The sequence below is a fragment of the Hibiscus syriacus genome, unplaced genomic scaffold, assembly GCF_006381635.1.
Source record: "Hibiscus syriacus cultivar Baekdansim isolate YM2019G1 unplaced genomic scaffold, ASM638163v2 tig00111027_pilon, whole genome shotgun sequence".
Taxonomy (NCBI): Eukaryota; Viridiplantae; Streptophyta; class Magnoliopsida; order Malvales; family Malvaceae; genus Hibiscus; species Hibiscus syriacus.
In genome coordinates, this window is record NW_024062960.1 from 1,097,354 (window position 1) to 1,122,467 (window position 25,114).

Consider the following 25,114-nt stretch of genomic DNA (forward strand, 5'->3'; position numbering starts at 1 on the left):
ATGAGTCCTCAATATTTCAAGGTTCTCTAAACCAAATCCTGAAGGGCAATGTTTTGAAAAACTATTTGGAAAATAATGTTTGAAGATCATAATACGTATATTTTTTATGAAAACATAATTGAATCAAAAACATCAATTAAAACAACAATTTTTGATTTTTTTATTTTGAAATTTAAAAATAGTTATGAAAAATTGAGTGTTTTTGACGAAACTGGTTGTAAAATTATCATATAACCAATGCCCGATGTAATGTTCATCTTAGAACTAATCAAAACTAGTCCTAAGTTCAAAAATCAATGAAATAGAGGATTTTGAAATATTACTTTGAAAATTTGGATTTTATGAGAATGTGATGTTGTTTGCAAGGATTAGAAGTTGAAGAACGATATAATTCCGACTTGTATTTGATGATTTTGGAAAAAATAGAGATTTAGAGAGAAAGAGAGGATGAACGACGTTTAAGAAAGAAGAGAGATTTTGAGAGAATGGGTTTTCTGGTCGTGATATATCCAGAACCCGTGGGGGTATCGATTCCCTAAGGGGAATCGGTTCCCCTTCAAAGGGGGAATCGATTCCCTTTCAAGGGGGTATCGATTCTCTCTGTCCTATAATTCAAAAATCTGTATTTTAAACACTCAAAATACTAAATTAATCTTCTCTAGTGGTATTGGTAACTCATATATCAAAAATTAATTATGTTCAATCAATCAAATTAATCTTTAAACTACATTTGAACATAAAGTTAATTTTTCATCAAGAATCATAAACTCCACCTAACTAATAGCAATGAATGTAATCAGAAATTACTATTATAAGCATTTTTCATTTATTCTTTAAAGTGCTAAAATTATTTTAAACACTTAGTGAAGATAGGTCATTTAAACCTAATTCTCTCCTAAGTGTCCAAAAACGTTCCTTGTCTAAAGGTTTTGTAAAGATATCCGCTAATTGATGCAAAGTATTAACAAATTCTAGAACTACATCTTCCTTAATGACATGGTCTCTAATGAAGTGATGTCTTATTTCAATGTGCTTAGTTCTAGAGTGTTGGGTGGGATTTTTAGTGAGACAAATAGCACTAGTATTATCACACTTGATAGGAATGATATCTACTTCAATTCCATAATAAAAAAGTTTTTGTTTCATCCATAAAACTTGTGCACATCAACTATCAGCTGAAATGTATTCGACTTCAGTGGTAGATAATGCAACACAATTTTGTTTCTTTGAAAACCAAGAAATCAGCATATTTCCAAGGAATTGGCAAGTACCAGAGGTGTTTTTCCTATCTAATTTGCATCCTCCATAATCTGCATCAGAAAAGGCATGCAAGCTAAAGCTAGAGTCTCTGGGATACCAAAGTCCTAAACTAGGAGTGTCCTTAAGGTATCTAAAGATTCTCTTAACAGCTAGTAAATGTGATTCCTTAGGGCATGATTGAAATCTAGGACATAAGCAAACACTAAACATAAATTCCGATCTACTTGCAGTTAGATAAAGTAAAGATCCAATCATTGACTTATATAATTTAACATCTACACATTTACCTCATTCATCTAAGTCAAGCTTTGTTGAAGAGCTCATTGGAGTGTCATGAGGCTTGTCATTTTCCAGTCCAAATTTCTTGAGCATATCTTTGACGTACTTAGCTTGATTGATTAAGATGCCATTTTTTCTTTGCTTGATTTCAAATTCGCTTTGCATTAGCTTAGAAAATTCTTGGCAAAGAACATCATTAGTAGAACTAAATATCATCAAAAACTAACATGTATAGACTCTTCTACAACTAAAGTTCTTTTATTAAATACTCGATAAACTTTAGAATTTAAGGAATAACCCAGAAAAATTCCTTAATCACTTTTAGCATCAAATTTGCCAAGATTTTCTTTACCATTGTTTAAAACAAAACATTTACATCCAAAAGGATGAAAATAGCTAATGTTAGGCTTTTTATTTTTGAAAATTTCATATGGAGTTTTCTTTAAAATTGGCCTAATCATTACTCAATTTACAATATAACAAGCGGTATTTGTGGCTTCTGCCCAAAAATATTTTTGCAAATTATTTTCACAAAGCATGGTTCTAGCCATTTCTTCTAAAGTTCGATTTTTCCTCTCAACAACTCCATTTTGTTGAGGGGTTCTAGGTGCTGAAATATTATGGTTAATACCATTAGAATTACAAAACTCATTAAATCCAAGATTTTCAAATTCAGTGTCATGATCACTTCTAACACTAGTGATAGAGTAACCTTTTTCGTTTTGGATTACTTTTGAAAATGTGATGAAATTTTCTAATGCTTCATCTTTAGTATTTAAGAATAGAACCCAAGTATATCTAGAATAGTAATCTACCAAGACAAATGCATATTGTTTTCCACCCAAGCTAGTAGTCCTAGTTGGCCCAAAAAGATCTATATGAATCAATTGTAATACTCTACTAGTTGACACATCATTAATGGATTTAAAAGAAACTCACTTTTGTTTTCCTTTAGCACAAATATCACAGATTTTATCATTATCAAATTTTAGTTTAGGCAGCCCTCGAACCAATTCTCCTTGAACTAACTGTTGCAAAACACTCATGCTAGCATGTCCTAGTCTCCTATGCCATAACCAACTATCATGCTCATCTTTTGCAACTAGGCATAAATTAGTTATTAATAGAATCTAAATGCACCATGTAAATGTTTCCTATTCTATGACCAATAAGCATAATCCGATTAGATGCAATGTCAATAACTTTACAACCATTAGTTTCAAAAATGACATTGAATCCTTTATCACAAAATTGACTAATACTCAAAAGATTATGCTTTAATCCATTCACATATAAAACATTTTTAATTTGTATGGAAGAGGTATTACCTATTGTAACTATACCTTCAATGTGACCTTTTGAATTATCACCAAAAGTCACTTCTCCTCTATTTTTGGCGTTAAGCTCTATGAACCGTTTTTTATCCTCGGTCATGTGTCTCGAGCATCCACTATCAAGGTACCATGAATTTGAATTTGTTTCCCGTGCCTTGTAGCAATGCTCTTTTCCCTACAAACATAGATTAATTTTTGATTTTGGTACCCAAATTCTTTTGGGTCCATATTCATTAGTTTCCAAAATCCTAGTCCCCTTAGGTATCCATTTATGAATGACATCCTTATCTTTAGTAGTAATGAATTCTTTAGGAACCCTAACAATTTTACCATTCAAGATTCGTTGAGGACTTCTATGATTGTAGCTTCAAAAACTTTTCTTAACAAAGTTGGATTTTGAATTCTCACCTTTTTCAAAACTTTTTGTTCCAACCTTATTAAAAGAAGTTTTAAGATCATCAATCTTCTTTTGATGATCATCATGAACTTTTGAAAGTAAGTTATGCAAATCAGTATTTTTCTTTTCAAAATCATTAATTTTGATTTGCAATTTTTTGATCTTACTTTCAAGCTCATTGTTGGTCTTGGATATAAGATTATTTTCGTTTTTCAATTTTGAAATATCATTTTTGTATTTTGAAAATAGAGTCTTATAATCCGAAGCCAACCCATTATAATCCTCTAATAACCCATCATAAGATAATTCATCCAAATCAAATGAGTTAGAGGTTACCTTAGAATCTTCCCCGATAGCCATCAAGCACAAGTTTGCAACTTCTTGTTGCTCTTCATCGGAACCTTCTTCATCGCTCCATGTAGCTACATGAGCCTTGTGCTTCTTTTTGGATTGACCCTTTTTCTTCAATTGTGGGCAATCATATTTGACATGCCCCGGCTTTTTGCATTCATAGCAAATGATCGGGTCTTTCTCCTTCGATTCAGTTTTGAAGCCTTCATGACGTTTGGAATTTCTTCCTCGGTTGGGCATCATCAGTGTTACGTGTTGTGAGTACTATAAAATATACGCAAATAATGTGCAAGTATACACAATCGCTCAAGTAATATAATGATGAGTGAGTATCGTCTCCACAGGGATTGGGTGAAATCACAAAAGTCTAACCAAAGCAATGCAATATTCTATCTAAGTATAGTTAGTCTTGATATATACAAATGTCACAGCAATGGATATGTGTATGCTGGTGGATGCGGATTGATGGTGTGATGGTGTAGCCAATGGAAATGCAGTGGCAATGATGGATGTTTAATATTGAGTATGGTGAAATGTCAAGGCAATGAAAAATGGTAAAAACAGTAAATAAAAAGATAAATAAAATAAGAAGAAAATAATCCTCACGTGACAAGGTTCAATGAAATGAATGGTAAGGATTGGTCTAAGGTTGCTAAACTTATTTCTCAAGTATATTTAAGCTATCTTGTCTTTACTTACTCGACAGGGCTTTCCTAAGGTGTTCAAAAGAACCTAACAGAATAGGATGCCAAGGCATCTGCTCTCACTCAACGATGTTGGACAGCCTACCCTATTGATCAAGACACCCTTTTTAGTCGTTGAAATCCTATCCTAGTCTCTTCCGAGATCTAAGGGATTAAGTTATAATATTCCTAGGCCGGTTCAAAGCCCCTTGAAAATATCATAACCCATTGCTTATGAGGATCTTATCTTGCGTTTCTTCCGAATACTTACAAGTATTTTTAGCTTAGGATTCTTCTGAATACCTAACCTTCATCTAAGAGATGGACATTTCCATGCCTCTTACAAGCCTAGATGGTGAAGCATTCATAAGCAAAGCAAATAAAGAACCAAAATAAACTTAAATATACCATTAAAAATAAAGTTTAAACAACCGTTCAACCAACCACCACCAAATAAGTTAGTTCATGGTGGGGTTCGAAATATCCAAACACAAAGTCATGAAAATATTCGTTCCAACAACCCACAAAATAATATAAAAATAGCAGCAAAAAGGGAAGTGAGAAGAAGCCTTCGACGCGCCACCGGAGGTCTCCTCTCGGCCACCACGAACCACCTAGCTCGCTAGCTCCTATCGGCGCCTAGCTTGCCACTCCTTGGAGCTTTATCAATAGAGGAATATCCCAAGGAAGAAGAAAGGAAAAGAAAATAAAAATGTGATTTTTTTCTCTCTATGTGTGTGCTCTCTCTGTCCGTTTGTCTCTCTCTCCCATGAGGTGTCATATATAATAAAAAATATCTAGGGGTAATGATGAGTTTGTTGGGTGCAAAATACCCCTCATACCCCTAGAATCACATGTTGTGCATGAACCTTATCCTCCAAGTGGCGGTGGTCCTTTGGCAGCTCTGGCAGGCGGTTACAGCAGTCCTTCACGTGCAGAGACAGCTGTCCAGTGCCAGCTGTCCTGATGTAGAAATATCTTTTTGTCTTTTTCTGCGCTAGAAATGCCAAGGCATTTCAATCTGCTTTAGCAACGTGTGATTCGCGACATTACTTCCCAAAGAATCCTTTTTCTTGCTATTCCCTGCACACCATAGACAAACTGCACCTTTCCCTCAAACAACACCATTAAGAAATAAAATAGCACAACCACCATAAATGCAACTATATGCAACTACATGATCCTAAAATGACTAAAATGAGCTTTTAAACAAACAATAACTTAAGTGAAAAAGGCTTTAAAAGTAGCCTTTTTAGGAAGTTAACACACCCCCAAACTTAAGTTATTGCTTGTCCTCAAGCAATGGATAGCAGTTACATAAGCATACTGTCATGGCAAAGTTCGATAGTAAGACAGTAGGAAAAATTGAATTTCAACCCTCAGAACGATAGGCTTCAATATGCTAGACTTATCAAGAATTCAAGTACTTTTCCCTAGGTCAAAATCCTTTGTGGTAGTGTGTGTGCGTGATTGTGTCCAATCTATACTTACGAATTTAGACAATTTCTAATCAAGTCCCCTAGTTTTTGTCAAGGCATTTACTTATCATTAAGCGCATTTTTACTCCCTTTTCTTTGATTTTTTTAAACTTAACTGTTACGAAGGGAGTCAGCTCATCACACCTACTCTCCCACTCTAGATGAAAGGGAGCATACCTTCCATCCCCGAGCTAGTTAAGTAGAGTCATCCCGTGACTTCTTTCATTCACTCATATGCACAAGGCTTCCATTTATTAAAGAAAGTTACAGGAAATGCCACGGCAAAGATGAGTGTCCCTCTACAGCTATGCTTAAGCATTTATTCACAGTTTCATTTCTAAGGGAGTTTGTTTTTTTATTTTTTTTTAAACACCATATTATATTTCAATGCCAAGACTAACTAAAGTTCCTTCATAAAAATTTCCTAAATTTTCTAAGTATAGAGAACATACAAATCGTGTAAATATTTTTCACAAAGCGTCAAGCCCTAGAGTGAGTTCTATCATTCTCAATAGTCATTTACATTCAGATTCTAGCCTAACAAAATTATCATCATCGGGTATCCTCAAAACATTTCATCTAACTGTCCTACCATTTACTGATGCCATGGCATAATACTATGCTAATGCTATCATGCATATGACCTACCAAGAACAATACCTCCCCCAAACTTAAGGAAGCATTGTCCTCAATGCTTTAAAGAGAACTAAACTAACTATAAACTATATGTTATGCAATGAAATGCAACTAAATGAAAATGGATACAAGAGAGGTACCTCAATGTTTACGTGGTGGTGGTGCTTTGGAGGTGCTAGCAGCTCCTCGTCTGGTGCGCTTTCGGATAGGTGCTGGGCTGGACTCGGAAGAAGTGGAGTAATAGTGCGTAATACGTCCAGCCGTGGTCTTGGTGCGGCGACCACTACGTTGTGCATGAGAAGGATTGGGTGCTGGGACGAGGCTGGGTGTTTCTTCGACAGGGACAGTGGGCGGATATTCAGGAGTCTCGGACCGGTGTGTATCAGGAGTAGGGTCAGCAGCAGGAAGATCGGGTGCATCGTGCTTAGGCTCTGGAGATGCCTCGGCATTGAATGCCGGCATAATTTCGTCTGGGAAACTAGGGAAATTCCGTTGACCGTGGGGAATAATTTCTTGAAACAACGATTCCACCATAGCATCTCTATGCTTCACGTATCCAAAGAAATTACGGATGTCACCATGTAAAGCATGCAGTTGAGCTTGAGTCTGCGTCACAGCTTCCTCGAGAGCAAGTAACCTTGCCTCGGCATTCGATTCTGTAGTACCTGCAGATTGCTCATGAACAAGATCTTTAGACTTGAGATTTTCAATTCCCAACAATAGTGGAAGTTCTAGCCCTAATGATGCCCGATAATCCAGGTAAAATTTCATCAAAAGCATTTTGCTCAACCTTTTTCTTACGACATAAAGCGGTAATTAAATTAGGAAACACCAAAGCACTTGCCTTTTTATCCAAACAGTCATGAACTTGCTGACAATAATACGACCCTCATCGATCGGACGGGATACCATTATAGAATGTAAAAGCAATAAGCGTGAAAGTGATATCGTAGTGTTGTGGGAGGTGGGCATGAGTTTATGCTTGAGGAAGTGATTCCATAATTTGGCACGCGGCTGAAGACGTTCCCGGTTGACCGAGTATCGGCTCATCTGGCGACCATTCCACTCAGTGTTTTCGAAACAAAGGTCCTCCAAGACCCCATCGTATGTGTTGATATCGGCTTCCTCTTCGAACGTGGCATGGTTATTCACAACATCCTGCAAATGAAAATAACGATTAATAGCAGTGGATGTAAAACGGATTTGCTTACCTCAAACGAAGATGGAGTGTTGATTGGGCTTGGAAATATTCGTATAGAACTCCTTAACTAATGAGGCGTTCACCGAACCAGGATGACGGTCAAACTTCTGCCACTTGAGTGGCGTCACGATGTCAATAACATCGGGTCCAAAACCACCATCGGTTTCCTCGGTAAAAATAAATCCTAACTCAAAAAAGAGTTTTTGGTTCTTGAAGTTTTGAAACCGAGCCTTGGCCTCATCGTTCTTAAACTGTTGCCAAGCGATCGTGTCAGTTGGAGCCGGTCTTGAGCGCACCATTTTCAGTGTTTTTGATGTAAGAAAAATGAAAAAGAAGAAGCTTTTGAAAGTTTTAAAAACTTGGATGTATTTCGGCTATGGAGAAATAACAAAGAAAGAAGATGAATGAAAGAAAAAGAAAAGGTAAAAGTTAAAATAAAAGAGAAAAATTAATAATAAAAGATAAAAGAAAAAGTTAAAAATTAAGAGAGAAATTAGTGGGTGGGGGTTGTGCGTGTATGGGGAAGGAAAAACTACCAAAAAGCAATGATGATGATGGGACAACAACTGTGGAAAGAGAAAAGTAAATGTCAGAAATTAAATTAAATAAAAAGAAACAAATCAAAAGAATATCTCTCCAAGTAATGCTTTGTCCTTTCCTCCCTTTGGTAACCGCTCCTTGTTGGTAATTACAATCGAGGCAGCAACAATCCTTACTCAAACACTTATAATGCTGGATGGCGTCAGCATCCTAATTTTTCATGGGGAAATCAAAGAGCCCACAATGCTAATCAACCTACTAGGCAGCAGAATCACAATGAGCCTCAAAGTTACCAAAATGCTATGCCATGGCATAATGCTAACAAAGGAGCTTCATCTTCAGCGAGCATAAGTTCCTTATAAGCTACAATTCAAGAATTCATATCTACTACGAAGACAATGCTGCAAGACCATTATACTTCAATTAAGAATCAAGGAGCTTTACTTCATAGTCAAGGCGCCTTACTTCAAAGCCATAGCTCGTCTCTGAGAGCTTTGGAAGGTCAAGTTGGTCAGATTGCTACGGCATTGCAAGAGCGTCAGCAAGACGTTTGCCAAGTGATACTGAAGTCACTAAAGGGCCTGGAAAAGAGCACTGCAATGTGTTAACTCTTAGGAGTGGAACACAAATCAATCGACAAGTCAAGGATAGTGGGCCACAACAAGATGATTCTAATCCCACTACTGAAGCTGAATTACAAGATGATAGAGTTTCTGAGAATGACAAAGAGGAGGATTCTGCCAAGGTACCAGATTCTGATGCCAAGGTACCAGATTCTGATGCCAAGGCAAAAGAAAATTCTATTCCTACAGCTAAGGAAGCTAGAACTCCCCCACCCTTCCCGCAAAGATTGAAGAAGAACAATGATGAAGTTCAGTTCAAGAAGTTCGTAGACATTCTTGATCAGCTCCATATCAATATACCTCTCTTGGAAGCTGTTGAACAGATGCTGATGTATGCCAAATTTCTGAAGGACATCTGTACCAAGAAGAGGAAAGTAGAGACTGTTGCCACGGCAACAGAATTTTGTTCTTCATTGAGTAAGTTGCCGCCAAAGAGAAATGATCCGGGCAGCTTCATTATTCCTTGTTCAATTGGAGCTAATTTTGTTGGAAAGGCTTTATGTGATCTTGGATCAAGTGTCAACTTAAAGCCGAAATCGATATTCTTGAAGCTTGGCATAGGAGATGCAAGACCCACCTCAGTTATTTTACAACTTACCGATAAATCCCATGTTAAACCTGAAGGGAGAGTCGATGATGTCATAGTAAGGGTGGACAAATTTGTGTTTCCAGTCGACTTCTTAATTCTGGACTGCGAAGTTGATGCCAAGGCACCAATCATTCTAGGAAGACCTTTCCTAGCCACTGGACGTATCTTGATAGACTGTGAAAAAGGTGAACTCACCATGAGAGTGGCTGATCAGTGTGTGACTGTCAATGTTTTTAGAACGCTCAAATATGTTGATGACACTGAAGAATGCCAAGGTATTTCTAAATTGAACTCAGTGATTGAAGAAGAGACTGAACATCTTTGCCAGAACAACTTCATTCAGCTAGCAGAAAATGAATATTGGGTGGATGATGAAAGCTTAGTGGAGTCCGAAGACTTTCCAATTTTGGAGGAGCAATCTAGCTTAGTACAAGTTAGATCAGGTATGAATTTTGAACCTCTGAATTTTGATGAATTCATTTCTCTTAAGCCTTCATTATTGCATGCACCCAATCTAGAGCTTAAGACTTTGCCAGGGCATCTTAAATATGTTTACTTAGGTAGCGATGAGACTTTACCGGTGATTATTTCCGCTAACCTTACTGCTAACCAAGAGCAAAGTTTGTTAAGTGTTTTGATGCAGCATAAGAAAGCAATTGGTTGGACTATGGCCGATTTGAAAGGCATTAGTCCCACGATATGCATGCACAAGATTCTGCTAGAAGATTGCCATGGCAATTTAATTGAACCACAAAGAAGACTCAACCCTGTTATGAAGCAAGTGGTGATGAAAGAAATTCTGAAATGGCTTGATGCTGGAGTGATCTACCCTATCTCCAATAGCTCATGGGTGAGCCCTGTCCAATGTGTTCCAAAGAAAGGAGGCACGACGGTGGTTACAAATGAGGATAATGAGCTATTACCCACTTGCACTGTGACCGGATGGAGGATATGCATGGACTATCGAAAACTCAACAAAGCTACAAAGAAGGACCATTTTCCTCTACCTTTCATCGACCAAATGTTGGATCGATTGGCCGCAAAACATTCTATTGCTTTTTGGATGGGTACTCGGGGTACAATCCAATTGCCATCGTACCAGAGGACCAGGAGAAGACTATATTTACTTGTCCCTATGGCACTTTTGCCTTTAGGAGGATGCTTTTTGGACTCTGTAATGCCCCGGCAACGTTTCAGCGTTGTATGTAAGCTATATTTTCAGATATGGTTGAGGATTTTCTGGAGATCTTCATGGATGACTTTTTTGTTTGTGGGGATGATTTTGAACGATGCCTCGACAATTTAGCAAAAGTTCTCAAGAGATGCGAGGAGGCTGAGTTGGTCTTAAACTGGGAAAAATATCACTTCATGGTGACTGAAGGTATTGTATTAGGCCACAAAATTTCACACAAGGGTATTGAGGTAGACAAGGCAAAAATTGAAGTGATTGAAAAGTTGCCACCACCAACTTCGGTCAAGGGAATAAGAAGTTTTCTTGGACATGCTGGATTTTATAGAAGATTTATCAAAGACTTCTCCAAGATTTCTAAGCCCTTGTGCACATTGCTTCAACAAAACCAACCCTTTGTGTTTGACGAATTATGCCTCGACGCATTTACTGAGCTGAAACGACAACTGATCTCGGCACCCATTGTAGTCCCTCCCGACTGGACATCACCATTTGAGCTGATGTGTGATGCAAGCGATTATGCCGTAGGATCTGTTTTGGGGCAACGCTGAGGTAAAATCTTTCATGTTATTTATTACTCTAGCCGCACTTTAAATGAAACACGATTGAACTACACCACCACTGAGAAAGAATTACTTGCCGTGGTATTTACTTTTGATAAATTTAGACCTTACCTAATAGGCACTAAAGTTATTGTTCACACTTATCATTCGGCTATAAAATACTTAGTGAACAAAAAGATGCCAAGCCTAGACTTATTAGGTGGATCTTACTTTTGCAAGAATTTGACTTAGAGGTGGTAGATAGAAAAGGAACTGAAAATCAAGTTGTTGATCACTTATCTAGGCTAGAGAACAATTTTGAATGCCATGACACTGTAGATATCCAAGAGGAATTTCCTGATGAGAAAATTTTATATGCCGCGGCAATCCCGTGGTACGCTGACCTTGTTAATTTTCTTGTTAGTGGAATTGTGCCTTTTGATTTGAATAGTCAGGCTAAAAAGAAGTTCAAGCACGATGCAAGGCACTATTTTTGGGATAACAGACATGCCAGACTAGTTGTTTTCACTTCCTTCACATCAGTGGAACATTGTAAGTTCTTCAACATATTAGTAATAGCGGAGAGTTGAGCGGACACCAAATCTTTGGCTTCTAACTGAATGCTCCAGGTGCTCTCCTCCCACTCCCAAGTCTTAAGGAAGGAAATTGATAATCATTGTTAGCAATTCTGTCCAAGATAGCAAACGCCTCCGTAGGTGATTTATCTAGCAATGTCCCATTTGCCGAGGCATCAGTAACATCCTCGTGGGTGCATTGAATCCATTATAGAACATGACTACTTGAGTTCAATCATGAAAACCATGATTTGAACACTTTCGAAGCAAACTCTTGTAACGATCCCAACACTCATACATGGATTCGTCGTCGCCCTGACGAAAAGATGATATTTCATTCCTTAGCTGCGTATTCATGTTTGGTGGGTTGTACCTCAATAAGAAGCTCTTGCAAAGATCGGCCCATGATTCCATCGAACCGGCTGATACACCACTCAACCAAGCCCTTGCTCGGTCACGCAATGAATACGGAAAAAGCTTTAATTTCAGAAAATCCTCATGCACTCCTTCTTGGCGGAAAGAATCACAAACTTCCAGAAAATTGCGAATGTGCTGCCTGGCATCTTCAGTTGGCATACCCCCAAACTGCCCAATGGAATTCAACATATTGAACATGACTGGTTTCAGCTCGAAATGTGCAACTTGAATTTCGGGTGCCACAATCCCAGGATTCAGATCATCCAGCATCGGATTTAAATGATCTCGAATAACAAGAGGCCTGATAGCAGGTTCAACATTGTTTAATGCCGCGGCATTCTGATTTCCGTCATCTTGACCAATGCCTTGGTTTCCAATCTGATACATATTTCCTTGAGCACGTCTTCTTCTTCTAAAGAGTCTTTCAATCTCAGGTTCTATCGGTTCCAAAGGCTCTTCAGAATTTCTTCTAGGCATACACTAAATAAACCTGAAAAATAAAACAAAAATATCAAGTAAACTATACAAAAATAAAAATACAAAACAAAATAAAATGCTCTGGCAAAACTAAATAACTTCAGGCTGCCAATCCCCGGCAACGGCGCCAAAAACTTGTTGCGTGTTGTGAGTACTATAAAATATACACAAATAATGTGCAAGTATACACAATCGCTCAAGTAATATAATGATGAGTGAGTATCGTCTCCACAGGGATTGGGTGAAATCACAAAAGTCTAACCAAAGCAATGCAATATTCTATCTAAGTATAGTTAGTCTTGATATATACAAATATCACGGCAATGGATATGTGTATGCTGGTGGATGCGGATTGATGGTGTGATGGTGTAGCCAATGGAAATGCAGTGGTAATGATGATGTTTAATATTGAGTATGGTGAAATGTCAAGGCAATAAAAATGGTAAAAACAGTAAATAAAAAGATAAATAAAATAAGAAGAAAATAATCCTCACGTGACAAGGTTCCAATGAAATGAATGGTAAGGATTGGTCTAAGGTTGCTAAACTTATTTCTCAAGTATATTTAAGCTATCTTGTCTTTACTTACTCGACAGGGCTTTCCTAAGGTGTTCAAAAGAACCTAACAGAATAGGATGCCAAGGCATCTGCTCTCACTCAATGATGTTGGACAGCCTACCCTATTGATCAAGACACCCTTTTTAGTCGTTGAAATCCTATCATAGTCTCTTCCGAGATCTAAGGGATTAAGTTATAATATTCCTAGGCCGGTTCAAAGCCCCTTGAAAATATCATAACCCATTGCTTATGAGGATCTTATCTTGCGTTTATTCCGAATACTTACAAGTATTTTTAGCTTAGAATTCTTATGAATACCTAACCTTCATCTAAGAGATGGACATTTCCATGCCTCTTACAAGCCTAGATAGTGAAGCATTCATAAGCAAAGCAAATAAAGAACCAAAATAAACTTAAATATACCATTAAAAATAAATTTTAAACAACCGTTCAACCAACCACCACCAAATAAGTTAGTTCATGGTGGGGTTCGAAATATCCAAACACAAAGTCATGAAAATATTCGTTCCAAAAACCCACAAAATAATATAAAAATAGCAGCAAAAAGGGAAGTGAGAAGAACCTTCGACGTGCCACCGGAGGTCTCCTCTCGGCCACCACAAACCACCTAGCTCGCTAGCTCTTATCGACGCCTAGCTTGCCACTCCTTGGAGCTTTATCAAAGAAGGAATATCCCAAGGAAGAAGAAATGAAAAGAAAATAAAAATGTGATTTTTTTCTCTCTCTGTCCGTTTGTCTCTCTCTCCCATGAGGTGTCATATATAATAAAAAATATCTAGGGGTAATGATGAGTTTGTTGGGTGCAAAATACCCCTCATACCCCTAGAATCACATGTTGTGCATGAACCTTATCCTTCAAGTGGCGGTGGTCCTTTGGCAGCTCTGGCATGTGGTTACAGCAGTCCTTCACGTGCAGAGACAGCTGTCCAGTGCCAGCTGTCTTGATGCAGAAATATCTTTTTATCTTTTTCTGCGCCAGAAATGCCAAGGCATTTCAATCTGCTTTAGCAACGTGTGATGCCGCGGCATTACTTCCCAAAGAATCCTTTTTCTTGCTATTCCCTGCACACCATAGATAAACTGCACCTTTCCCTCAAACAGCACCATTAAGAAATAAAATAGCACAACCACCACAAATGCAACTATATGCAACTACATGATCCTAAAATGACTAAAATGAGCTTTTAAACAAACAATAACTTAAGTGAAAAAGACTTTAAAATTAGCCCTTTTAGGAAGTTAACAATCAGCTTTCTGAATCGTTTGGAAAATAATGTCATTTCCTCGTCATCATCATCGTCATTCGAATCACTCTCATCTTTTTGTGGATTTGAGAGCAACTCCAATGTTTTTCTTTTTCTCTTTCTCCTTTGGTGTCTCGTCAATCTTATAGAGATTCACTTCATCTTCAAGCATCATTTCATGAGTGAGAAGGGAACCGATTAGTTCTTCAAGAGTTAAGGACGTTAGGTCCTTAGACTCGATGATTGCGTCTTCTTTGATTTCCACGATTTTGGAAGGGAGTAGACTAACTTCCTCACAAGCTTTTAATTTGAAATGATCTCTCCATATGATTTGAGACCGGAGTCAAAGTTTGAAGTAGAGGCCATTGATGACTTTGATTATCGATGTAACTCTTCCCGAATCGACTCAAGAGGCGATTAAACCTTCAAATGAGTTAGGCTCTGATGCCAATTGTTGAGTTAATCGATTGACGAAATCGGCCAAGAGGGAGTGAATTGGCAATTAAAATTTTGTGGAAGCTTTTGCATAAAATTGAAAGTATTTACACAACGATTTAAATGATTCGACTTTCTCAATCAAAGTCTACGTCCACTACCTTAGCTATCCACACTAAGGATTTTCCAACAAATTCACTAATTTGTTCTTTCTTTTGAGGCCAAAGAGATAACCTTACAACACCATCAAGAATTATACCCCAATTCTTGAGAACGCTCTTTCTCAAAGAGAAGATTACAAATTTCGCAAACTTACAAGAAAAACCTCACTAAGGTAAGATGTTTGCACAATTCTAAAACAAAGAAAGAACACTCAAGAATAAATATAATTGAACACAATAAGTGTTCTTGAAAGCAAAATGAATATTGAATGAAAAATAGCTTGAAATGCTCAAACTTGAGGTTTAATATTTTCTCTTTGATTCTCTCTTGATTTTAGTGGTTTGTTGTTTCTTGTTATTGATCAATGGCTTCTAAGCTTGTTTAAATACACCTTGAATCACTTCTGAACGTTGAGGATCATTAATGAAGTTATTGGAGCTGTTTAAGTGTGAAAACAATTAATATTTCTGCTTGAGCGTGGGGGGAATCGGTACCCCTTATGGGAAATCGGTTCCCTAAGTGTAAAATTTAAATATTTCGACCATTAAATATGAGAGAATCAGTTCCCTCCGAACATTCTGTTTTTCTCGGAGCCAAACCATTCATGGGAGAATCAGTACCACTTGGGGGAGAATCGGTTCCCTCTGAGCAATCTGAAATTTTTGACTTTGAAATGATTCAAAATATTTTGTAAAATTGTTTTAAAATTATTTGAAGATTAAAACTTAATTTTACACTTGAGTAAGGATTAAAAATGACATTTGAAAGATTTGGAGTAATATTTTGATATTCGAATAATTATATCGAATATACTTAGAAAATCTTTTTGGAAAATCTTAAAATTCATTTATCTTAATTTGTTATATCGAAATATCAAAATGTTTTAAACACCCACTTCCGTAATATAGGCATATTGAGTTCTTTATCAGACAGTTCTTGCATCTCTTTCACAGCAGCAGAGACAAGCACTAGAAGCTGTTGATAAAAATCGTTAGCAGGTGTACATTCCCCACGATCTTGTTCGATTTTCATAGCAATAGGTTTCAGGCGATCCGGAATATTATCTTCAGCACTGTTTATTTCATCTTGTAAGCCATGGAAGTCTGAAACTTTTACGTCGCATTTGTTCTCATCAATAAGTTCCCTTTTTAAATCTTCCACTCTCCTTTGCAAACTTCCACCAGGCTTGTTAGTTGCATTTGCTTCCTCCGAAAACAATGAATCAGGAAGAGAAAACTAAAACAACACCAATATAAGAACTCAGGGTAAGCATTAATAAATCCACTCACAAGAATAAATTTATTTTATGAATTTTAAAAGCCTTGATAAAAAATTAAACTACTCGAAATCCCTCGTCTACACACACTCTTATATTTGAAAATGTAATAATCAAATGATCACGATTACTAACACTGAGACTCTAAACAAACAAATGGTCAAGATGGAGAGCAGTCGAGGACAAATAAAAAAACTTTTGACTTGAGCACTGAGACATAATAATAAGTTATTTTATATAAGAAGAATGTCAATAATCTGAAAATAAGTCAAGATGTTGTAAGTGTTTAAATACAAATTCAAAATGTATTAGATATAGGAAAATTTTAAAAATAATTAAAAAAATCAATTGAGTTAAAAGGTAACACATTACATCCATACAAGAAATTTACGTACCATAGCTGAAAATTCTTCAGAATCATTTCCTGATTCTTCAGAAAAAGGCCTTGGAAAAGCAGCAGAAAACTTGAACAATGATAGAAAAAGAGTCAAAAACTCAGAGTAACATTATACATTATATATGTAGACACATACATGCATTCAGAACTAGTGCAAGGCCGCAAATGTCATACCTTTTCTCTTGGGGCCTCCTTGTTGACCACCTGAAATTTAAGGGAAACAAACAAATGATCGAGATGGATAACAATCAACAAGCAAGAGTCTAAACTTATGATTTGAGCTTCGAGACATGAGAGCAAGTTAGTATGTTTAAAAACATGTCAGTGATCTGAAGGAAAAAAAAGGCTCAATTTCACATCCTAAATTTATTAGATATTGGGATACTTTTAAAATAATTAAATAAGTCAATTGAGTTAAAAGATAACATACATATCCATGACAATAAATTTACATACCCCAGCAACCAAGCATTCTTCAGCAAGGTTTCCTGGTATATTGTAGATTGCATTTTCTTCCAAACCAAGCTTCGGAAAAGCAGTAGAAAGTTTAAACAACAACAACGAAAAAAGTGTCAATAACTCGGAGTAAGCATTATACATTATATATGTAGACACATACATGCACCAAGAACTTGTGCAAAGCATAAAATGTAATACCTTTTCTCTTGTGGTCTCCTTGTTGACCACCTGAAATTTAAGAGAAACAAACAAATGATTAAGACGGATAACAATCAACAAGCACGGGTCTACCTTATGACTTAGCATTGAGACATGATAGTTGGTTAGTATGTTTAAAATCATGTCAGTGATCTGAAAAAATGCTCAAATTCATATCTCAAATAAATTTTCATACCTCTGTAGCTGAGGTTTCTTCAATGATATTGTCTTTTGACAACTTGTTAGTTACATCATCTTCCAAAACGAATGGAAAAGCAGTAGAAAGCTAAAAGAACACCAATGATAGAAGGGTTACGAACTTGGAGAAAGACTTATACATTATATATGTAGACACCTACATGGACTCACAACTTGTTCAAGACAGCAAATGTCATACCTTTTCTCTTAGAGTCTCCTTGCTAATCCCCTGAAATTTAAGAGAAACAAAAAATTAGTTGGGTGGAGACTAGTCAACAAGTACAACTTGAGCATTCAGACATGAGAATAGGTTGTTTTGTATAAAAGAAATGTCCCGTCTGAAAATAAAATCAAGAAGTTGTAAATGCCCAAATATATTAGATATGGTTTATATCTACATTAAGCAGTGCATAGGTTTTTGAGAGAAGCGGTTTTGATGCCATAACAGAGAAACTGAGATTTTATAAAATCATTGTCCTATTTATAATCCGTTACAAGGATTTTGCGTACCTCACCACAGATGATTTCTCCAAGCTCACTTGATTGTGCTGAGTCCTGAAAAAACCCAAGTTAGGAATAGAGGTTTAGACATTAAACTGATAATTAGACTTTTCCTTCTTCCAAGGAGGAAGCCATTGTAAGTAGGGGATAGAAGAAAGAAAAGTCAATGTTAGATTCAAATACATGTCTGAATATATATATATATATCAAATGAATTAAATCCTTCAATTAGTAATTAGATTTAGAACTAAAGAAATGCAATCAAACCAATTAACTAAAGGTACCTTAGCTTGTTTTTTATCCGATTCTTTTATCTTTTGTTCTATTGCTTCAAATCTCCAGAACATCTTAACAAATAATGTGGCCTGTTTACTCACGTTCTGTTTCTTTCCTATATTCTCCAATATGTTGTCCAGGTCAGACGCAGTAGGCAACTGCCCATTGTTCAGTTACTTCAGTATGTTGTCCAGGTTAGAAGCAGTAGTCCACTGCCCCGTTTTCAGTTCCTCGTCTATATACTTCTGTATGTTGATCAGGTCAGACCGAGCAGACCACTTCGTTGAGATTTTGTCAATGTTTTCGACTAGTGATGAAAAGTGTTTTCTCGCATCATATTTGATCACTAGTTTCATAACCTGTAGACAATTTAACATATCTGCAGATTTGTCCTGCATTTACCAAATTCATACAAATTAAACAATAGTTATGAACCAAAGCATGGATACTAATAGCGAAAGTATGAATCGAAATGAAGTACTAGTGACAAAGTTATTAGATTTACGTTCTTCATCCGTCGAAGTAGCCTATCTTTCAGAATCTTGAGTACCTGCGGAGGGGATCTCTTCTCAATGATATGTAGTACTCTAACAGGCTTTTCTTTTCCCGTTGGTTCCACTGGTTGGGAAGCTTCAGCTGATTTGCTAACATTGGGAGACTGTTGTTTCCTTGGCCGAATCGGGGTCAATTTTTTCATCTTAGTATTGGCCCGGTCTTGAACTATACCACAAGCTTGCTGTTGGCTGTTCAACTCCATAGCAGAATCTGATTGTTGGAAAGCTTCGGATGGTTCCCCGACATCATTGGTTCGACACCCTTTCTTCCTGCATTTTCCTTTTCCTTTTGGAGCTTTCCGTTTCCTTTGTCCGGTCATTCCTTGCAAATTGTTCTCCAATTCGAGTGCAAAAGTACGACCCTCACCGTCAAGGGATGACGGGAGTGATTCAACAGTAGTGCCCTCATCTATCGTCATCTTGCAGGAATCTGGCAATGTTTTATACCCGACAAATTTTTCTCAAACAAATCACAAAATAAACCAACAAACCAGTACCAAAACACAAACACAATTTACTCGAGAAATTAAAGCAGCATATACTATACTTTGAATAAGGAAACCCAGATCAGATCATTTAATGGATGGACATTACATCAAGGATAAGAGCTTGCAATTGACCAAACATCAATCATCTTTCTTTCAAACAATCACACAATAAACCGACGAACCAACCAGTACCAAAAATCCAATCACAAAAAAAAATTCCTTGAGAAATTAAAGCAGCATATACTATGCTTTAAATAAGGAAACTCAGATCAGATCAGATCATTTAATGGGTGAAAAATTACATCAATATAAGAAACAAGAGGCAAATCAAGGATAAGAACTTGCAATTTACCAAACATCAATCATCTTTCTTTCAAACAAAACACACAATAAACCAGTACCAAAAGTTCAAACACGAAAACACAATTTCCTCGAGAAATTAGAGCAACATATATTATCAGTAAGACAGTAACTATTACTCACCGGTCGGATGTTGTGTCTGCAGAAGTTTAAGTTTTGCAATTCTAAAAAAAAAACCGAAAAATTTTAAAAGCAAATAAAGAATACCTATATAAGGTGTGTATTTACAAGTTTAAGTTTTCACAAGTAAACATTTGAAGGAAAGAATAAGATGAAACCAACGAGTGTTTATAAGTAAAATAAAGATTTGATGTTGATTTTGCTCTTTGATCATTTCGATTATTGTCTTTTGTAGTTGTTGATTAATTTAGAGATCTTATTTATATTTTCTATTTTGGGTTTAAAGAATAAAAAAAATTGTTGAAAACATTAAATTCATATATCAAATGACACTATTTGTAGAATACAAAAATAATATTTCTGGTCTGGGAAATTTTTTATTTCAAAATAATTTTTTTAAACTTCAACAAGTCAATATATCCTCTTGACTTTTTATTAAATAGAAAATCTTCAATTTTAGCCACTCCAACCCAAAGCGTCTGGCTTTATAAGGGATGGTACTGATATTTAGAATCCGAAAATTAAAAACAACCGAACCTCCATAATTAAAAAAGTGCAATAATCCACAAACCTTCAAAGTTTGATGTTGTAAAAGATAAAATATAACAACAACAACAACCATTAAGAGGTGTTGTTTCAGAAAGCCAAGAAAACCCCACATAAATCCAATGTAACTAAATCGAAAATCACAAGTCGTTTTCTAGTTCGCTAACACTAATTTTCTGAACTGGGGTTCATTGTAGAATAACTGAGGTAAGCACGCATATTTTTGTCTAATGAGTTTTCAAAATATGGCACTTGGAACTGCATACGATTAGCCAGGTTGGAGGTAGCTGCCCACTTACGTAATATAGGCATACTGAGTTTATTATCGGGCAGTTCTTGCATCTCTTTGACAGCAGCAGAGACAAGCACTAGAAGCCGTTGATAAAGTTTGTTAGCAGGAGTACCTTCCTTACGATCTTGTTCGATTTTCATAGCAATAGGTTTCAGCCGATCCGGAAAATTATCTTCAGCACTGTTTATTTCATCTTGTAAGCCATGGAAGTCAGAAACTTCCACGTCGCATTTGTTCTCATCAATAAGTTCCCTTTTTAAATCTTCCACACTCTTATGCAAAATTCCACCATGCTTGTTAGTTGCATTTGCTTCCTCCGAAAACAATGAATCATGATGAAAAAACTAAAACAACACCAATACAAGAACTCAGAGTAAGCATTAATAAATGCACTCAAGAGAGTACATTTATTCTATAAATTTAGAAAGCATTGACAAAAATGGAACTCCTCGAAATCCCTCGTCCAAAAACACTCTTATATTTCAAAATGTAATAATCAAATGATCAAGATTACTAACACTAGGACCCCTAAACAAACAAATGGTCAAGATGGAGCAGTCAGGGACAAATCCATAACTTATGACTTAGCATTTAGACACGAATGTCAGTAATATGAAAACAAATGGTCAAAACTTTTGACTTGAGCATCGAGACATGAGAGCAGATTAGTATGTTTAAAAGCATGCCAGTGATCTGAATAAAAACTCAAATTCACATCCCAAATTTATTAGATATTGGGATCCTTTAAAAATAAGGGTAAAGTACACAAATGGTCCCTAACTATAGAATACTACTTTGTTGAGTCCATCAACTATTAAAAATTATAATATGATCCTTTAACTATAAGACATTGCTTTGTTGAGTCTCTCGACAATCAAAAGTTACAAAATAGTTACCCAATTATTCATATATTTCAAACTCATCCTTTTTTCATTAAAAAATTGACAGCAATTAGAGTTGAACGTGTACCCCCTAACTATGATATGATACAATCTGATTCTAGAATCTCAAACAACTATCATATCCCAATAACCATGTTAACGTCCAGGTCAGACGACCATCAATTTTCTAACAGAAAATGACTAGTTTGAAACATATAAATAGTCGGGTGAACATTTTGTAACTTTTAATAGTCGAGGGACTCAACAAAGCAATACCCTATAGTCGAAGGATTATTTTATAACTTTTAATAGTCAAATGACTCAATAAAGTAGTACCCTATAGTTAAGGGACCATTTGTGTACTTTATCCCAAAAAATAATTAAATAAGTCAACTAAGTTGAAAGGTAACACATTATATCCAAGACAATAAATTTACATACCCCAGCAGCCGAGTATTCTTCAGCAACGTTTCCTGGTATATTGTAGATTGGATTTCCTTCCAAAACAAGCTTCGGAAAAGCAGTAGAAAGTATAAACAACGACAATGAAAAAAGAGTCAAAAACTTGGAGTAAGCATTATACATTATATATGTAGACACATACATGCAGCAAGAACTTGTGCAAGGCATAAAATGTCATACCTTTTCTTTTGTGGTCTCCTTGTTGACCACCTGAAATTTAAGAGAAACAAACAAATGATCAAGACGGATAACAATCAACAAGCACGGGTCTAAAACTAATGACTTGAGCATTGAGACATGAGTAAGTTAGTATGTTTAAAAGCATGTCAAAAAGCCTGAAAAAAAATGCTGAAATTCACATCTCAAATAAATTTTCTTACCTTTGTAGCTAAAATATCTTCAATGATATTGTCTTTTGATAACTTATTAGTTGCATTCTCTTCCAAAAACAACGATGTACAGACAGTAGAAATCTAAAACAACAACAATGAAAGAAGGGTCAAGAACTCAAAGTCTTATATATTATATATGTATACACCTACATGCAAGTCGGTCCTGGGCTAGGGCAGGAGGGGCGCCTGTCCAGAGCCCATGAATTTAAAAAAACTTGTTAGTATAACATTAAAATTACATATTTATTAAATTTCCTTTGTATTAGGGACCAATTTCTTTAATTTCGCCTCGAATAAAAGGACGGGTCCTGCCTACATGCACTCAAAACTTGTTCAAGGAAGCAAATGTCATACCTTATCGCTTAGGGTCTCCTCGCTAACCCCCTGAAATTTAGGAGAAACAAACAAATTATCTGGATGGAGACTAGTCAACAAGTACAACTTGAGCATTGAGACACGATAATAGGTTGTTTTGTATAAAAGTAATGTCCAGTATGAAAATTAGGTCAAGAAGTAGTAAATGCTCAAATATTTATATCTAAGGTAAGTATTGCATAGGTTTTTGAGAGAAGCAATTTTAATGTCATGACAGAGAAGCTGGGATTTTATGAAGTGACTGTCCTGTTTATAATCGTTCTATTAGAAGGGAATAAATTATTTCCATTACAAGAATTTTGCATACCTCAACACAGAAGATATTTTCAAGCTCACGTAATTTTGTTGAATCCTGAAAAAACCAAGTTTAAAAGTTAGGGATAGAGGTTTAGCATTAAATTGATAATTAGGGGATAGAAGAAAGAAAGAAACTAACTAATGGTACCTTAGCTCGGATCTTATCTGATTCTTTAATCTTTTGTTCTATTGCTTCAAATCTATGGAACATCTTAACAAATAATGTGGCTTGCTTACTCATGTTGTGTTTCTTGCCCATATTCTTCAGTATGTTGTCCAGGTCAGATGCAGTATGCCACTGCCCATTGTTTAGTTCATTCAGTATGATGTCCAGGTCAGAAGCAGCAGACCAGTGCCTCGTTTTTTGTTCCTCGTTTATATCCTTCTGTATGTTGATCAGGTCAGCCCGAGCAGGCCACTTAGTTGAGATTTTGTCAAGCTTTTCGGCTATTGTTGAAAAGAAAGATTTAACCTCATATTTGATCACCATTTTCAAAACCTGTATACAATTTGACATGTCTGCAGATTCATCCTGCATTTAACAGATTCATACAAATTAAACAATAGTTATGAATCAAAGCATGGAAACTAATAGAAAAAGTAAAAAATTGAAATGGAGTTCTAGGGACAAAGTTGCTGGATATACATTCTTCATCCGTCGAAGAAGTCTATCTTTCAGAATTTTGAGTACTTGCGGAGGAGATCTCTTCTCAATGATAAGTAGTACTCTTACAGGCTTTTCTTTTCCCGTTGGTTCTGGTTGATGGAAAGCTTCAGATGGTTTGTCGACATCATCGGTTCGACACCCTTTCTTCCTCCATTTTCCTTTTCCTTTTCCTTTCGGAGATTTCCGTTTCCTTTGCCCGGTCTTCCCACTTTCCTCGTCTGCAACATTGTTCTCAAATTCCAGTACTGCAAAAGAACGGCCCTCACTGTCGGGGGACGACGGGCGTGATTCAACAGTAGTGCCCTCATCCATCGTCATCTTGCAGGAATCTGGCATATTTCCCACCAACAAATTTTCTCAAACAAATAACACAATAAACCAACAAACCAGTACCAAAAATCCAAACACAAAAACACAATTTCCTTGATAAATTAAAGCAGAGCATATACTATACTTTGAATAAGGAAACTCAGATCAGTTCATTTAATGGATACATAAATATAAGAAACAAGAGGCAAATCAAGGATAAGAGCTTGCAATTGACCAAACATCGATCATCTTTCTTTCAAACAAATCACACAATAAACAATCACCAAAAATTCTAACACGAAAACAAATTTTCTCGAGAAATTAGAGCGACATATATTGTCAGTAACTATTACTCACCGATCGGATGTTCTGTCGGCAGAAGCAAAGAGATGGCGACCACAGAAGAAAAGCGAAAGAGAACATTTTAGGTTTTGAAGAGTAACTATTAAGAAGCTTTCTGCAGAGTTTCCAGAAGGAAGACCTTCATTTGACCATGCTCGAGTTCCTCTCCTCCATTTTTTGTATTTAAAGCATTATGAGTAAACTATTCATATGACCACTTAACTATTTTTCTTTTTTTTTGATCAGTTATTTTAAAATTTTGTCAAAAATACCACTTAACTATTTAATTGTGTCAATCAATAATTAATCATTTAAATAGTTAAGTGATCTGATTGATAAAATTTTAAAATCAATAGTTAAAATGAAAAAGGCAATAATTAAGTGGTCATATATATAATTTATCCAAACATCATTTTTACAATTTATCCATTTGTCTTACAAATTCCAGTCTTACAAATGATTAATCATATTTATTTAATAGATTATTGTCAGATGGGAAAAAGTTTTCCGTTCAAATAGTGATAATTACTACATTTGTGGTGTATTAAGAAATTATCACTTTAATTATTATTTGAAACAAATATTAATCTTTTTTTTACCTCGTGATATGAAATTATTATTATTCTTTGATGTCATAAGTTCGTGTATCATAAATATTAAAAATATAAATATTTAACATCATATGATTAAGAGTTATCTTTGAATCTTCATCAGCATCTCAGAGAGAACGATCC

General features: G+C 36.0%; 2 protein-coding genes across 2 annotated transcripts in view; both read right to left on the reverse strand.

Annotated features, from left to right (window-relative positions):
• Positions 1-18,883, reverse strand: part of LOC120150899 — a 33,380-nt gene extending 14,497 nt beyond the window's left edge. The window contains exons 1-10 of the mRNA XM_039163501.1: positions 18,801-18,883; positions 18,304-18,687; positions 18,029-18,073; positions 17,718-17,747; positions 17,517-17,606; positions 17,321-17,350; positions 17,120-17,188; positions 16,838-16,867; positions 16,662-16,730; positions 15,886-16,226 (exon numbers count right to left, since the gene is read on the reverse strand). Of these exons, the coding sequence (XP_039019432.1) occupies positions 15,886-16,226; positions 16,662-16,730; positions 16,838-16,867; positions 17,120-17,188; positions 17,321-17,350; positions 17,517-17,606; positions 17,718-17,747; positions 18,029-18,073; positions 18,304-18,366 (767 nt within the window). The 5' untranslated portion in view covers positions 18,367-18,687; positions 18,801-18,883. The remainder of the gene's footprint in view (positions 1-15,885; positions 16,227-16,661; positions 16,731-16,837; positions 16,868-17,119; positions 17,189-17,320; positions 17,351-17,516; positions 17,607-17,717; positions 17,748-18,028; positions 18,074-18,303; positions 18,688-18,800) is intronic.
• A 1,485-nt stretch (positions 18,884-20,368) lies between these two features.
• On the reverse strand, positions 20,369-24,521 carry LOC120150819. Its single transcript, XM_039163436.1, has 9 exons — positions 24,396-24,521; positions 23,709-24,058; positions 23,211-23,594; positions 23,073-23,117; positions 22,745-22,774; positions 22,379-22,471; positions 22,179-22,208; positions 21,978-22,046; positions 20,369-20,999 (listed from the first exon to the last, which is right to left on the reverse strand). The coding sequence occupies exons 2-9, from the start codon at positions 24,045-24,047 to the stop codon at positions 20,532-20,534; spliced, it is 1,458 nt and encodes a 485-aa protein (XP_039019367.1). The 5' UTR covers positions 24,048-24,058; positions 24,396-24,521; the 3' UTR covers positions 20,369-20,531.
• Between the last annotated feature and the right edge of the window lie 593 nt (positions 24,522-25,114).